Genomic DNA, 13,793 nt, shown 5'->3' on the forward strand with positions numbered 1-13,793 from the left:
CTGCCACCTACTACTGTACCCATTTCAAAGGCACTTACATTTTTGGTGTTGCCCATTCACCCTCTGAATGGCACACACAGACAATCCATGTATCAAGGCTTAAGAATCCTTCTTTCAGTCGATGTCAGTCGATGTCATGGAAAGAGCAGGTGTCCTTAATGTTTTGTACACTCAGTGTATGTCTTATGTGTCACTTGCCATATAAAAAAAGAATTGCTTGATTGCTCTCTCTCCTCCAGGCCTCATCTTCCGCTACCCAGAGGATGACTATGAGTCCTTCCCCCTGTCTGAGTCTGTGCCCCTGTTCTGCCTCCCCATGGGGGCAAAGATCGAGTGCTGGGCCCCCAACACACGCTACCCTCTGCCCGTCTTCTCCACCTTTGTGTTAACCAACTCCTCTGGGGAAAAGGTAGGTGTAACAGCAATGGCCTTATATCAGTTAACGTGATTTACATTGAATCGTGAATAGATAGTTATGGATGGCTGGAATAGTCAACATTCAAGTCTCACTTCCTGAGCTGCATGTGACATTGGGTCACTGTGGGAATGGGTAGAATAATTTGTTTCCTCATCAGGCTGTGTGTTTCAATGCACCTCAATGTCAGCTGCCGCTTGAGCAAACTACAATCTGATCAAAGTTTGTCCCAAACCACGCCACATCTCTCTGAGCTAGAGTAATGAAATTGTACTTTGTTGTGTAAACGGTTGAATGCCAGTTGAGATGACGGGTGGCGTTCAACGTTAAACGCATTTAGCAATTTAGTGTAAAGTGTGCACAAACGCTACTCCACCATATCATTAAAATGCGTGAAGGGCGTTTGTTAACATCCCTTATGTTAACACAGGAATCGATCTGTTATAATTTGATCTGTCCCAGATGTACGGCGCTGCCATCCAGTTCTACGAGGCCTACCCCATAGATCTCCTCAGTGAGAAGCAGAAGGTGCAGCTGGGCCTGCTCACCACAGTGGAGAAGAAGATGATCCCCAACCGGACGGTCAACACCAACAAGTGCATCTGCCTGCTCTCCCGCTGGCCCTTCTTCGAGTCTTTCCGCAAGTTCCTCATGTTCCTCTACAAGCTGTCCGTCTCGGGTCCCCACCCGCTGCCCATCGAAAAGTAAGGATTGCGTAGTTTGTCAAGTTGGAGGCTTGATTTAGCTTGTGGTTTGCACTTTTGGTTCTATACCATTGGTTCCTTTGTACCAGGACAACTAAATCAGGCGCAGCTCAAGATGTATGTGTTTTATACATGTATTTGACTTTTTTATAAATTGGATAGTTTGGAGAGGGGTAGGTGGGTGTTGGTAGAGACTAATGTGGTTTTGTTTGCTGATTTGTTTCATTGACAGGCACATCTCGCACTTCATGCACAACGTGTCCTTCCCTTCACCTCAGAGGCCCAGAATCTTGGTCCAAGTGAGATGTCATAGTTTTTTTTTGTGTGTTAAGAGAGGGAAGTTTGTTGGTGTTTTTGCTTCTGTGTCTGTACCTTTCTGTGTGAATGAATGTGTTTGATGTGTGAAAAAAAAAAAATGGTGTCGTGGCAGGGTGACATCTTTTTTTTTCTCTCTTTCAGCTCTCTGCACACGACACCTTGATGCTCGCACAACCTGTGTGTACTCCTCTCCCTCTCAGGTACCACCTATTTAAAGCTGGCTGAATGGATCCATGCGAATGTGTGGTCTCCTGGACATTATCGGCTGTTTCAAAGGCTCAATCTGATTTTGTACTTGCACGCATTTAGAACACAAACACACAATGAAAAAATCAGAACCGCCATTGTATCCTCCTAGCTTGATTTCAGACGGTACGTCCTCCCCACAAGTTTAGAGCTGTGAAAGTCTAGGCTTCAGGAACAGAAAGAGAAACGAAGCCCAGTTATTGTTATCATTGCAGATCATCAACCACATATTTTCCAAAGGAAATACCGGGGTTAGAAAAAAATCAATCATCCAGCACCCTCCAAAGGTTCTAGTTTGGTAATGCAAAACGCATTCATTCTTGTCAGTTTTCCCGAGGTCAAATAGTCACGCTTTGAAACAGCCAATAGAAAACAGGCATTAGGACTGCCAGAAACGGCACTGCCTGTCTGTCACATTGTGGACAGGTCCTTCATTATTAAGTGCATAAGCCCAGCCTGTACATATTAAATAAACTGTTATGCTGCCATTGCATTCTGCCAACAAACCTCAAAATGTTCTGAAAATACCAGATGTTCCATCATTATCATCAGGCTTTTTCCTCTCCAGATTTATAATTTCACAGTGGAATATGTTGTTGTTGGTCAGCTAGAGAGATCATGACATTTGGCACTGGAAGACTTGCTGGCTGGTGCCTTTGGGACAGATTTACAAGTGTTTGCTGCTTTGGAAAGTTTGAACTTGTTATTCTCTGAAAAGAAAAGTACATTCCCCTGAAAAGGTTTTTAAAATAACAGGTTTTGTCTTAAGGGCTCAATGTAACCTGATCTTCTGTCTCAATCCAGTTTACCTTCACCCCCTTCCTTCCTTATTTAACCACACACCTTCTCAGTGCGCCTGTACCAATTTCAAACCTCCCTTCAACGACGGCTGCCCTTCATCCAATCCAACCTTTGATGACCCAGCCGTTGTATCCCCGAGTCTGTTTTGAATCGTTTCCCCAATCCCTCTGTGCTCCTCTCTTCCCAACTTGCCTCTCATCCCCTCCTCTCTCTCCTCCTCTCCTGCTCTCCTCTCCTCAGTGGGGCAGACTACAGTACGTTGCTGATGAACCTGGGTTCGGAGAACTGTGCCACGCTGCTGCACTTTGTCCTGCTGGAGAGTAAGATCCTGCTGCACTCCCTGAGACCCGCTGTACTCACCGGGGTAGCCGAGGCCGTAGTGGCGGTGAGTGATACAGGATATGGTCATTCAGCTTTTAAAATGTTGTAAAAAAAGGACTATTCGAATAAAATGTCATTGTTAGTTAGTTGGTTGGAGTTTTTATCCAGTCTTTTATATACAGCCTTTTATATACAGCGTGTGGCCCATGTAGGACTGATTTTAGGTTAAAAGTTAGATCAAAATGTTAAATAAAAGTTAGAATTTCTCTCCAGATGATCTTCCCGTTCCAGTGGCAGTGCCCGTACATCCCCCTCTGCCCGCTCTCCCTGGCGGGGGTCCTCAACGCCCCCTTTCCCTTTATAGTGGGCGTGGATTCCCGCTACTTTGACCTTTATGACCCCCCGCCGGACGTGGTCTGTGTGGACCTGGACACCAACACTATTTACCTGTAAGAGCCAAACACTTTAAAGGAGCATTTCCCTCATTTTGACATGTGGATCTGTTTACACCCTGTTGTCGATATCCCCAAACAGTTTTTCGGTACATATTTCGCATGTTAAATATTTTGTTATTTACACGAGAATGAGCATATTCCAAAAACACTATACTGAACCAACTGTGCAGGTCTGATGAGAAGAGACACAGTAACTGGAAAAACCTCCCAAAGAAACCCTGCAAGAGCCTGTTTAACTCCCTGGCCAACCTGCACCACCAGCTGGGCATCGGTAGGTACACATAGTCACAGTCACCTCAGCAGGTTTCTCATAGCCAGTGCATTCAGGATAAAAGTACACGAATTGTACGTATGATATAGAAGTGAATTCTTTATGAATATATGTCTTTAGATATAAATTATGAAAGAATTCTAGCTATCCAGCCGATGATGAGGAAATGGTGCGTTCAGCTTCATATGCTCATGTAATATAATAATAATATATTTGCTTTACCAGATCCTATTTCCAGTCATGCGTGCATACATTTCACGTACGGGTGTTTCCAGGAATCGAACCCACTAGCTTGGCGTTGCAACTGAGCGACATCGGACCACCTTTGGTATGTTAAATTTGAATAAAACGAGAAAGGTAAATATCCGGTCTGGTGGCTGTTTTCAGTGCGTCGGACAGCCCAGGAGGGCTTGGCGGTGGAGATGACCCCCATCGAGGCGGACTTCACCTGGCACAAGAAGATGACCTCCCTGGAGATGGAGATCCAAGAGGCCCTGCTGCGCTTCATGGCCAACATCCTGAAGGGCTACCGCTCTTACCTCAAACCCATCACCCAGGCCCCCTCCGAGAAGGCCACCTCCGCAGACTCACTATACGACCTACAGGGTTAGTGCAGGCTGTGTGTGTGTTACCGCTCTTACCTCAAACCCATCACCCAGGCCCCCTCCGAGAAGGCCACCTCCGCAGACTCACTATGTGACCTGCATGATAACAATGGAGAATGGATGGATCATTTTTAGTCCTTAGTCCTTCATTTATTTGCCCAGACAATTCATCGCAGCACGCAGAACAAAATCTTATGCAGGCGCTGTTTTGTAGTTCTCAAGAGACTACACAAAACAGACAAAAGAATAGACAAATGGGTTGTCGATGTAAAAAAAAAAAAAGGAAGAATACTTTGTATACTAACACATCAGAAAAAGAAGGGACTCGCACACTGCTCTTGATAGCATCACTGCTCTTTAATACGCTTTATGTATCGGCCTCACGGCCTTCGTCAGAGCTTTTTAAATCAGCACCCTTATGTAGACCTAGCCCCACACACATTGAACGGGGTTGGAGTCGAGGGAAAACAAATAAGTGCTATCAAATATAACAATATGCATTTCATAACTATTCAAATAAAGTGTCTACATAAAACGTATTAAACACGTCTGTAAAACCACAATGAGGACATCGACCTACCAAGCAAGTTTTCAGAAATCATTGGGTACAACGCAAGAAAAACGTCAGCGTAATCTGAAATAGGGGCTGAATTCATGTTCAAATTTACAACATAACATACATAGGCATTTCATCATTAAGACCTTCAGGAAATAATGTCTGGAGGGTGAAAATCCCAAAACATTGTCTTTTACTCAGAGTATTATTAATATCAGAATGTTGAGATATCAGACAGGGGGGGTGATATGAATAATACTCTGAGTAAAAGAGAATGTTTTTGGATTTTCACCCTCCAGACATTATTTCCTGAAGGTCTTAATGATGAAATGCTTATGTATGTTATGTTGTAAATGTGAACATGAATTCAGCCCCTATTTCAGATTACGCTGACGTTTTTCTTGCGTTGTACCCAATGATTTCTGAAAACTTGCTTGGTAGGTCGATGTCCTCATTGTGGTTTTACAGACGTGTTTAATACGTTTTATGTAGACACTTTATTTGAATAGTTATGAAATGCATATTGTTATATTTGGTAGCACTGATTTGTTTTCCCTCGACTCCAACCCCGTTCAATGTGTGTGGGGCTAGGTCTACATAAGGGTGCTGATTTAAAAAGCTCTGACGAAGGCCGTGAGGCCGATACGTAAAGCTTATTAAAGAGCAGTGATGCTATCGAGCAGTGTGCGAGTCCCTTCTTTTTTCTCATCTTATTCAACTGTTGCCATGCCTCTGCAGAAAAAGATAGCTCAGATGTGCGAGTGCCTTTTGAATTTTGAGTATACTAAAACATCAGAAAAGTCCAATTTTTATTTGTTGCAATCTCACACATTTCTCAAAGTATTTAAATTGCGCAATGTATTTTATGCGTTATGTTGATGTCAACAGAAACCATATCTGACTGCTCCTCCAAGTCTTCATAGCAGGCAAATGTCCTATTTCACAGGTCTACTTAGTGATTGCTCAGTGTCGGAAATCAATCATCCATGGCATTGGCTGTAAAGACTTTCCACTGACATAGGCTTTTTGGAAAGGCATCGATCGCATCCTCATTTAGGTCCATGAAGGCCAATGGAAGCTTGCAGAACCAGTGGGGAAAGAGCTGCACATTGATTATGGCTAGCTTTATTGGCTCTACACCTGGGTTGAATACCTTCACTTTCACTTATATAATGCATTCTGAAGAAAATGTAGTGATATACGGTGCATTCGGACAGTATTCAGACCCCTTGACTTTTTCCACATTTGTTACATTACAGCCTTATTCTAAAATGAATTAAATAGTTTTTTCCCTCATCAATCTACACACAATACCCCATAATGACTGTAGCAAAACAGGTTTTTAGAGGTTTTTGCAAATGTATTAAAAACGTAAATATCACATTTACATTAGTATTCAGACCCTTTACTCAGTACTTTGTTGAAGCACCATTGGCAGTGATTACTGCCTCGAGTCTTCTTGGGTATGACCCTACAAGCTTGGCACAGCTGTATTTGGGGAGTTTCTCACACATTTTTCTATGCAGGTCCACTCAAGCTCTGTCTGGTTGGATGGGGATCGTCGCTGCACCGCTATTTTCAGATCTCTCCAGAGATGTTCGATTGGGTTCAAGTCCGAGCTCTGACTGTGCCACTCAGGGATATTCAGAGACAGAGACACTCCTGCGTTGTCTTGGCTGTGTGCTTAGGGTCGTTGTCCTGTTGGAAGGTGAACCTTCACCCCAATCTGAGGTCCTGAGCACTCTGGAGCAGGTTTCAATCAAGGATCTCTCTGTACTTTGCTCCGTTCAGCTTTCCCTCGATCCTGACTAGTCTCCCAGTCCCTGCCACGGAAAAACATACCCACAGCATGATGCTGCCACCACCATGCTTCACCGTAGGGATGGTGCCAGGTATCCTCCAGACGTGACACTTGGCGTTCAGGCCAAATAATTCGATCTTGGTTTCATCAGACCAGAGAATCTATTTCTCAGTCGGGCAGCTCTAGAAAGAGTCTTGGTGGTTCCAAACTTCTTCCATTTAAGAATGATAGAGACCACTGTGTTCTTGGAGACCTTGAATGCTGCAGAAATGTTTCCTATGAAATAGGCCCATTGACCTGGCTCTCTGTCCTCTCCCAGGGTTTCTGAGGAGCAGGGAGCGCACCCACCAGAAGTTCTACTCCCAGCTGACCAAGACTCAGATCTTCATCCGCTTCATCGAGGAGTGCACGTTCGTCAGCGACAAGGACACGGGCCTGGCCTTCTTCGACGACTGCATTGAGAAGGTGAGCATTGACAACAAACAGGCATCAGGGATCAGTGCTGGGGCCAATTCCATTCTAACTCCCATCAAGCCGGGAAGTGAATTGAATTGAAAATGTACCCACGACCATGCTAGACAAGAACATGTCTTCCCTCCATCATCCTAGTGCCTCAGACGTCAATTTTCGAACCCAATTTCTGTGGCATTTTTCAGTTTCCACCGTTCCCCATGAAAGACCTTTTTGTTACGTGTTTTATTGTTGACTCAGTCGTAACATTCCTCCAAGGGAGACGGACGGAGGAAGGCTCATTTCCTCTGATTGAATATGTTCCTTTCACTTTTCCCCCCTGCAGCTATTTCCCTCCGATAAAGGCAACGACAAAGGCACTAAGGTAATCCCTCACACCGTAATCATGTTTTAACACCTCCTTTTCCAACTGGGGTCTGTCAACTTTTTATGCATCGATTAGAAGAATGGTTTTGGATCTGGTTGTAGTGATTTGATTTGTCTGTGTGTGTACGGCCATGTGCGTGGACTCTGACAACATGTTTTCCTCTCCATAGGTGGAGGGTGAGTCCTCAGAGGACACCAAGCTTATGGAACTAGACGAATCACAGAAGAGCGAGCACACCGTCTTCGTCATGCCCCCAGAACCCCCCGCCACCGAGGAAGGGTCCGACCCCCCTGCCCACTACAGGTGAGCTTATACCCTTCTAATTCCTGCTGCACCACTAACACATTGGCATTACTATAACACCAGTGAGCCTGGTAGTGTTTTATAGTGTGAGCATAGTATGTGTAAATCTGTGGTGAAAGGTTGACCGTGGACCTGGCCAGGAGGATCGGAAGCGGGTCTGCATTGGCTTTACTCTCTCTGTGTCTCTCCCTCTCTCTCTGTCCCTCTTTCTCTCTCTGTCCCTCTTTCTCTTTCTGTCCCTCTTTCTCTTTCTGTCCCTCTTTCTCTTTCTGTCCCTCTCTCTCTTTCTGTCTCTCTCTCTCTCTGTGTGTCTCTCTCTCTGTGTCTCTCTCTCTCTGTCTCTCTCTCTCTGTGTCTCTCTCTGTGTCTCTCTCTCTGTCTCTCTCTCTCTCTCTCTGTCCCTCTCTCTCTCTCTCTGTCCCTCTCTCTCTCTTTCTCTTTCTGTTCCTCTTTCTCTTTCTGTCCCTCTCTCTCTTTCTGTCTCTCTCTCTCTCTGTGTGTCTCTCTCTCTGTGTCTCTCTCTCTCTGTCTCTCTCTCTCTGTGTCTCTCTCTGTGTCTCTCTCTCTGTCTCTCTCTCTCTCTCTCTGTCCCTCTCTCTCTCTCTCTCTGTCCCTCTCTCTCTCTTTCTCTTTCTGTTCCTCTTTCTCTTTCTGTCCCTCTCTCTCTCTCTGTCCCTCTCTCTCTCTGTCCCTCTGTCTGTCTCTTTCTCTCTCTCTCTCTTTTAGTTATAAAAGTTTTCCTCGGTTGTGTATGGACCTGTTTGACCGCCCCAGGGAGGTGATACCAGCGCTGAGGAGTAGTACACCTGGGGCCAGTCTGTCCAGCAGCCCTGCACTACTGGCCAAGAGGACCAAGCAGGTACACGATCACACAGTCAGACAGATAAGCAGGTGCAACAGTTTGCTTTATTGCAGCTTTGCAGGGAAGGGGGGAAAACAACAAAAGAAACTGACTCACAAATTCTGGTACTTTCCTGATCGTTCTGGTTCTACCCACTGTAAGCTTGCTGTACTGCACTGACCACCTAACCACTTCCCCAGTCAGGGAATAACCAAGCCTGCAATGGACACAGTCTGCTGCGGAGTCATTTTCTCAGGCTGTGATGGTTCCAATAACAATAACTGACTCACCACAGTCACCAGCAGAAACTTATTTACAGCAAGTCAGAGGGGTTCAAAGCCAGTCTGCACGCATCAGCCTCCAACACTAGCTTTTATTTGGACAGTGATGGAAGAGCGAGGCATGTGTGTGTGTGATAGAGGCATGGCCGATTAATTAGGGATGATTTCAAGTTTTCATAACAATCGGTAATCTGCATTTTTGGACGCCAATTATGGCCGATTACATTGCAATCCACGAGGAGACTGCATGGCAGGCTGACCACCTGTTACCGAGTGCAGCAAGGAGCCAAGTTAAGTTTCTAGCTAGGATTAAAGTTATCTTATAAAAAACAATGAGTCTTAACATAATCACTAGTTAACTGGTTGATGATATTACTAGGTTAACTAGCTTGTCCTGCGTTGCATATAATCGATGCGGTGCCTGTTAATTTGTCATTGAATCACAGCCTACTTCACCAAACAGGTGATGATTTAACAAGCGCATTCGTGAAAAAAGCACAATCGTTGCACCAATGTACCTAACCATAAACATCAATGCCTTTCTTTAAATCAATACACAAGTATATTTTTTTAAACCTGCATATTTAGTTCAAAATAATTAATGTCAGCAGGCAATATTAACTAGGGAAATTGCGTCACTTCTCTTGCGTTCTGTGCAAGCAGAGTCAGGGTATATGCAGCAGTTTGGGCCGCCTGGCTCGTTGAGAACTGTGTGAAGACCATTTCTTCCTAACAAAGACCGCAATTAATTTGCCAGAATTTTACATAATTTTGACATAACATTTAAGGTTGTGCAATGTAACAGCAATATTTAGACTTATGGGTACCACCCGTTCGATAAAATACGGAACGGTTCTGTATTTCACTGAAAGAATAAACGTTTTGTTTTCGAAATGATAGTGTCCGGATTTGACCATATTAATGACCAAAGGCTCGTATTTCTGTGTTTATTATAATGAAGTCTGATTTGATATTTGATAGAGCAGTCTGACTGAGCGGTGGTAGGCAGCAGCAGCAGGCTCGTAAGCATTCATTCAAACAGCACTTTCCTGCGTTTTCCAGTAGCTCTTCGCAATGCCTTGCGCTGTTTATGACTTCAAGCCTATCAACTCCCGAGTTTATGCTGGCAATACTATAGTGCCTGTAAGAACATCCGATAGTAAAAGGTATATGGAATACAAATGGTATAGAGAGAAATAGTGCTTAATTCCTATAATAACTACAACCTAAAACTTCTTAACTGGGAATATTGAAGACTCATGTTAAAAGGAACCACCAGCTTTCATATGTTCTCATGTTCTGAGCAAGGAACTTAAACGTTAGGTTTTTTACATGGCACATATTGCACTTTTACTTTCTGTTTTTTTGTGTTATCTAAACCAAATTGAGCATGTTTCATTATTTCTTTGAGACTAAATAGATTTTTATTTATGTATTATATTAAGTTAAAATGAAAGTGTTCATTCAGCGAAGTTGTAATTGTCATTATTACAAATATATATATATATATATGTGTATATAAAAATCGTCCGATTAATCTGTATTGGCTTTTTTTGGACGTCCAATAATCGGTATCACCGTTGAAAAATCCTAATCGGTCGACCTATAGTGTGTGTGTGTGTGTGTGTCTGCGCAGAGGGAACGGGGGCCACTGTGACCTGTTTTCTAGAATAATAGACCTCCCAGGAAACAATACTTGTTGTCTTTTCTCCCTCTTTCGTGGGAGGCCAATATATTGTTCCAGTTCCGACAGAACTGTATGTGTAGCTTTGTCTGGCATATTAACATATTCACGCATATTCTCACCACAGGCACAAACACATTGTGTAGTTGTGGGTGTCGGGACAGGATGTCAAGCCAGTGTGTGGGCGTTGTTATGTCTAAGCTGCTCTTGTCTACGCTCTCGCCTCAGAAGGCCACGAGCAGTATTTGTTGGCCATTGTTCTACGGAGGGACGGGAGGTTCACCATTAGGAACGTGCACAGTCACACTCGCTCCAACTCTCTCCTCCCAACTCTGACCATCAGGAAATGGCGAAGGAGAATAATCGGAAATACATAATCTGAAATCAATCATAATCAGTCAATTGCGTGCACGTCCCCCACCCCTATAAAAGGGACAAATTAAACTCATTGAACTGAACTCTGTGTCCCGCCACAGGAGATCAAGCTGGCCTACAAGATGGCCAAGCGCTTCTACTCCAACCCTCCGCTGTGGGCCAAGTGTCTGTTCAGCCACTGCTACAGCCTGTGGTTCATCTGTCTGCCCGTGGGGGTGAGGCTGGCTCAGTCCAAGAGCTGGGCCATGCAACAGGCCTACAACGTCCTGCTCAAGATGAGGACCTCTGAGGTGGAGGTGCTGGATGAGGTGAGGGGAATTGGGGGTAAGGGGAGCTTGGGGTTTATTGGGTGTGTGGAGGGGGTAGGAGACACTGGTGAGTGATGGGAGCAGACTCAAACCTAAAGTAATCCTTCTAACCCCCCCTTAAAAGATTTAGATGCACTATTGTAAAGTGGTTGTTCCACTGGATATTATAAGGTGAATGCACCAATTTGTAAGTCGCTCTGGATAAGAGCGTCTGCTAAATGACTTAAATGTAAATGTATAGGGTCGTGAGTGCTTTTGCTTGGTTGTCTGTCGACGTATGCGGACATAAGTGTGTGTGTGCATTTGTCTGAGAATGTTTGTGAACGAGTGTTTGTGTGTGTGTGTGTATGTTCTACTATTACCGCTTCCACTACAGTGATGACAACTTCAGTGGAAGTCTACTGTAGCCATTAGGTTTTTATCTTGTTGTGTCCTCTCACACATAGCCACCGTCTGTCCCTCCATAGGTGTGTTACCGTGTAGTGATGCAGCTGTGTGGTGTGTACGGTCAGCCTGTCATGGCCGTCCGTGTTCTGGTGGAGATGAAGAAGGCAGGGGTGCACCCTAACGCTATCACCTATGGATACTACAACAAGGTAGGGTACTTACACCAGCCCATACACATGCATACGCTCCCATTTCACTCCCTTCGCCTTGACCCTTAACCTTTAATGTTCGGTCAGGATATTAGGATGTGTAGTTGTGGATCTTCCACCATATTGCTTAGGCCTTACATAACTGCAACCATTTAGGGTTAGGGCGCTTAAAGGGACAGTGCAAGATTTTGGCTTGCTAGCTGTACCTGTAGGCTTCCAGTCATTGCGCTAGTTAGCATGGACAAACATGTCAACAATCTCGCACTATCCCTTTAAACTAGCCTATACAAATACCTCAATCCAAAGTAGGTCCGTGTTAATCTCCTCTCCACTCATTTCTCCAGGCTGTTCTGGAAGGCCCCTGGCCCAGTCGGAACCGCAGTGGGCTCTTCATGTGGGCCAAGGTGCGCAACGTGGCGCGCGCTCTCTCTCAATTCAAACAGGCAGTCCACCGGACGCCCGCCATGGAAGGGCCCACCGTCACCACGACAGGTGAGGGTGTCCGAACACTACAGAGACAGAGCATGGGAGAGAGTCAATCACTTAGGTTGGAATGCAATCACCACAGTTGTTGCACCAAATGCATATCACATTCTACTTTTTTCATATATTTTAACTATGTAATGTACCTGTGCTTGTATGTAGGACAATACTCTCCATTTACAATATACTGTAGAGGCTCCCTTGCTTTATTGTTTGTTTGTATTGCTCTAACATGTTTAAGTGTAGTAGCTCCCTTTTTTAGCTTGCTCACCTAAAACTCTGATCTGGGACACAGGAAGTGATTTAGGCCCGTCAATGGGTGGCTCGGCGAGCAGCGACGGCGACCGGCTGAGCCACGGGAGTGCGGACAGCTCCAGCGAGGCGAACGGAGAGGATCACACCCTGTTCACACGCAGCCTCATCATAGGAGACGCCGCAGACAACCACTGCAGCGGAGGTAGACTGCAGGCTGGAGACACTGGGCCAAGTCCCTACATGTACAGCTTCCCCTAGCCCCTAACTATTAGCCCCTAGCTACTCGCCTGTTAGCCCCTAGCCTCTCGTCTATAGCCCCTGGCTACTAGTCCCTAGCCTCTAGCCCTTAGCCCCTAGCCTCTAGCTCCAACACCCTAACTTCTGGCACCTACAGCTCCGAGCCTCTAGTCCCTACCCTTCAGAAGTGCACAGATCTGAAAAGACTAGGTAGATTAAGACAGTATGTTTGTGTCCCGCAGGAGTTCAGTCTGATCAAGGCTACGGCTCTAAAGATGAGTTGCACCAGGACCTAGTGGATTTGGCTCAATCAGCAGCACTTGTAATCGCTGTGGATCAGTGCAGCAAGTCCGCAGCACAGCACAACGGTAACCAGCTCAGCCCCCCGTCCCCCATCTCAGGCATAACATAAGATAGTCATGGCGAGAGTTCATCTGCTAGATGGGAATGCAGTGTGTCAGTCCTTGTATTCATAGTTTTTTTTTGATGAGCATAAATAAAATAACAAATTATTCAATGGCGAAGGTGCATAAACATGGCGGCCACCATGTACTTACCACATGCCTCGTTTGCTCAGTTTGCAGTATTGTACATTGCTCTCCGTTACTCTTATTTGTTTTTGTATCGGCAGTAGCACAGTATACATGTAGATTGTACTGGTTTTATTGGCACGTTGAAGCATGTCATGCGCCGTACTTTAAAAACCCTATGGGTACTGCTATAAACAATGACGTCATATCTGAATTCCTCTGATCTTCATGCACCTTCGCCATTGGTGTGCAATCTTGTCTCGTCAGGTGGGGACATAGCTGGCTCGGTGGACAGTGCAGTGGCTGTAGCGGAGCCCCCCAGCCCTGTGAAAGCACTCCCACATGTCCCTAGCATCGTCAAACTGTCCACAGGGGCGAGTTTTGATACCGCCATGAAGAGAGGAGACACTGGTGAGTGATGGGAGCAGACTCAAACCTACATCTAAACCTTATCTCATATCTGAGGTTTACTCATTTGATATTTGGGGTAACATGTTTGTCTTCAAAACAGCACTGAACTCTGCTTATGGTTATTGTGGGAAATTATGGAAAGAAAATGTCCCCCCGGT

General features: G+C 45.1%; 1 protein-coding gene across 3 annotated transcripts in view; it reads left to right on the forward strand.

Moving 5' to 3' along the window:
• Positions 1–13,793, forward strand: part of LOC106577584 (DENN domain-containing protein 4C) — an 80,609-nt gene that overhangs the window by 52,602 nt on the left and 14,214 nt on the right. For 2 of the 3 annotated variants that reach the window (XM_014155754.2, XM_045701340.1), the window contains exons 5-22: positions 240–409; positions 878–1,119; positions 1,352–1,418; positions 1,579–1,637; positions 2,725–2,869; positions 3,079–3,254; positions 3,431–3,531; positions 3,919–4,137; positions 6,813–6,958; positions 7,290–7,328; positions 7,501–7,634; positions 8,361–8,493; positions 10,917–11,123; positions 11,591–11,719; positions 12,064–12,211; positions 12,498–12,659; positions 12,937–13,062; positions 13,492–13,635. In XM_014155754.2, the coding sequence (XP_014011229.1) occupies positions 240–409; positions 878–1,119; positions 1,352–1,418; positions 1,579–1,637; positions 2,725–2,869; positions 3,079–3,254; positions 3,431–3,531; positions 3,919–4,137; positions 6,813–6,958; positions 7,290–7,328; positions 7,501–7,634; positions 8,361–8,493; positions 10,917–11,123; positions 11,591–11,719; positions 12,064–12,211; positions 12,498–12,659; positions 12,937–13,062; positions 13,492–13,635 (2,547 nt within the window). The remainder of the gene's footprint in view (positions 1–239; positions 410–877; positions 1,120–1,351; positions 1,419–1,578; positions 1,638–2,724; positions 2,870–3,078; positions 3,255–3,430; positions 3,532–3,918; positions 4,138–6,812; positions 6,959–7,289; positions 7,329–7,500; positions 7,635–8,360; positions 8,494–10,916; positions 11,124–11,590; positions 11,720–12,063; positions 12,212–12,497; positions 12,660–12,936; positions 13,063–13,491; positions 13,636–13,793) is intronic. The other variant, XM_014155755.2, reaches the window with a different exon arrangement.

Source organism: Salmo salar, chromosome ssa18, assembly GCF_905237065.1.
Source record: "Salmo salar chromosome ssa18, Ssal_v3.1, whole genome shotgun sequence".
Taxonomy (NCBI): domain Eukaryota; kingdom Metazoa; phylum Chordata; class Actinopteri; order Salmoniformes; family Salmonidae; genus Salmo; species Salmo salar.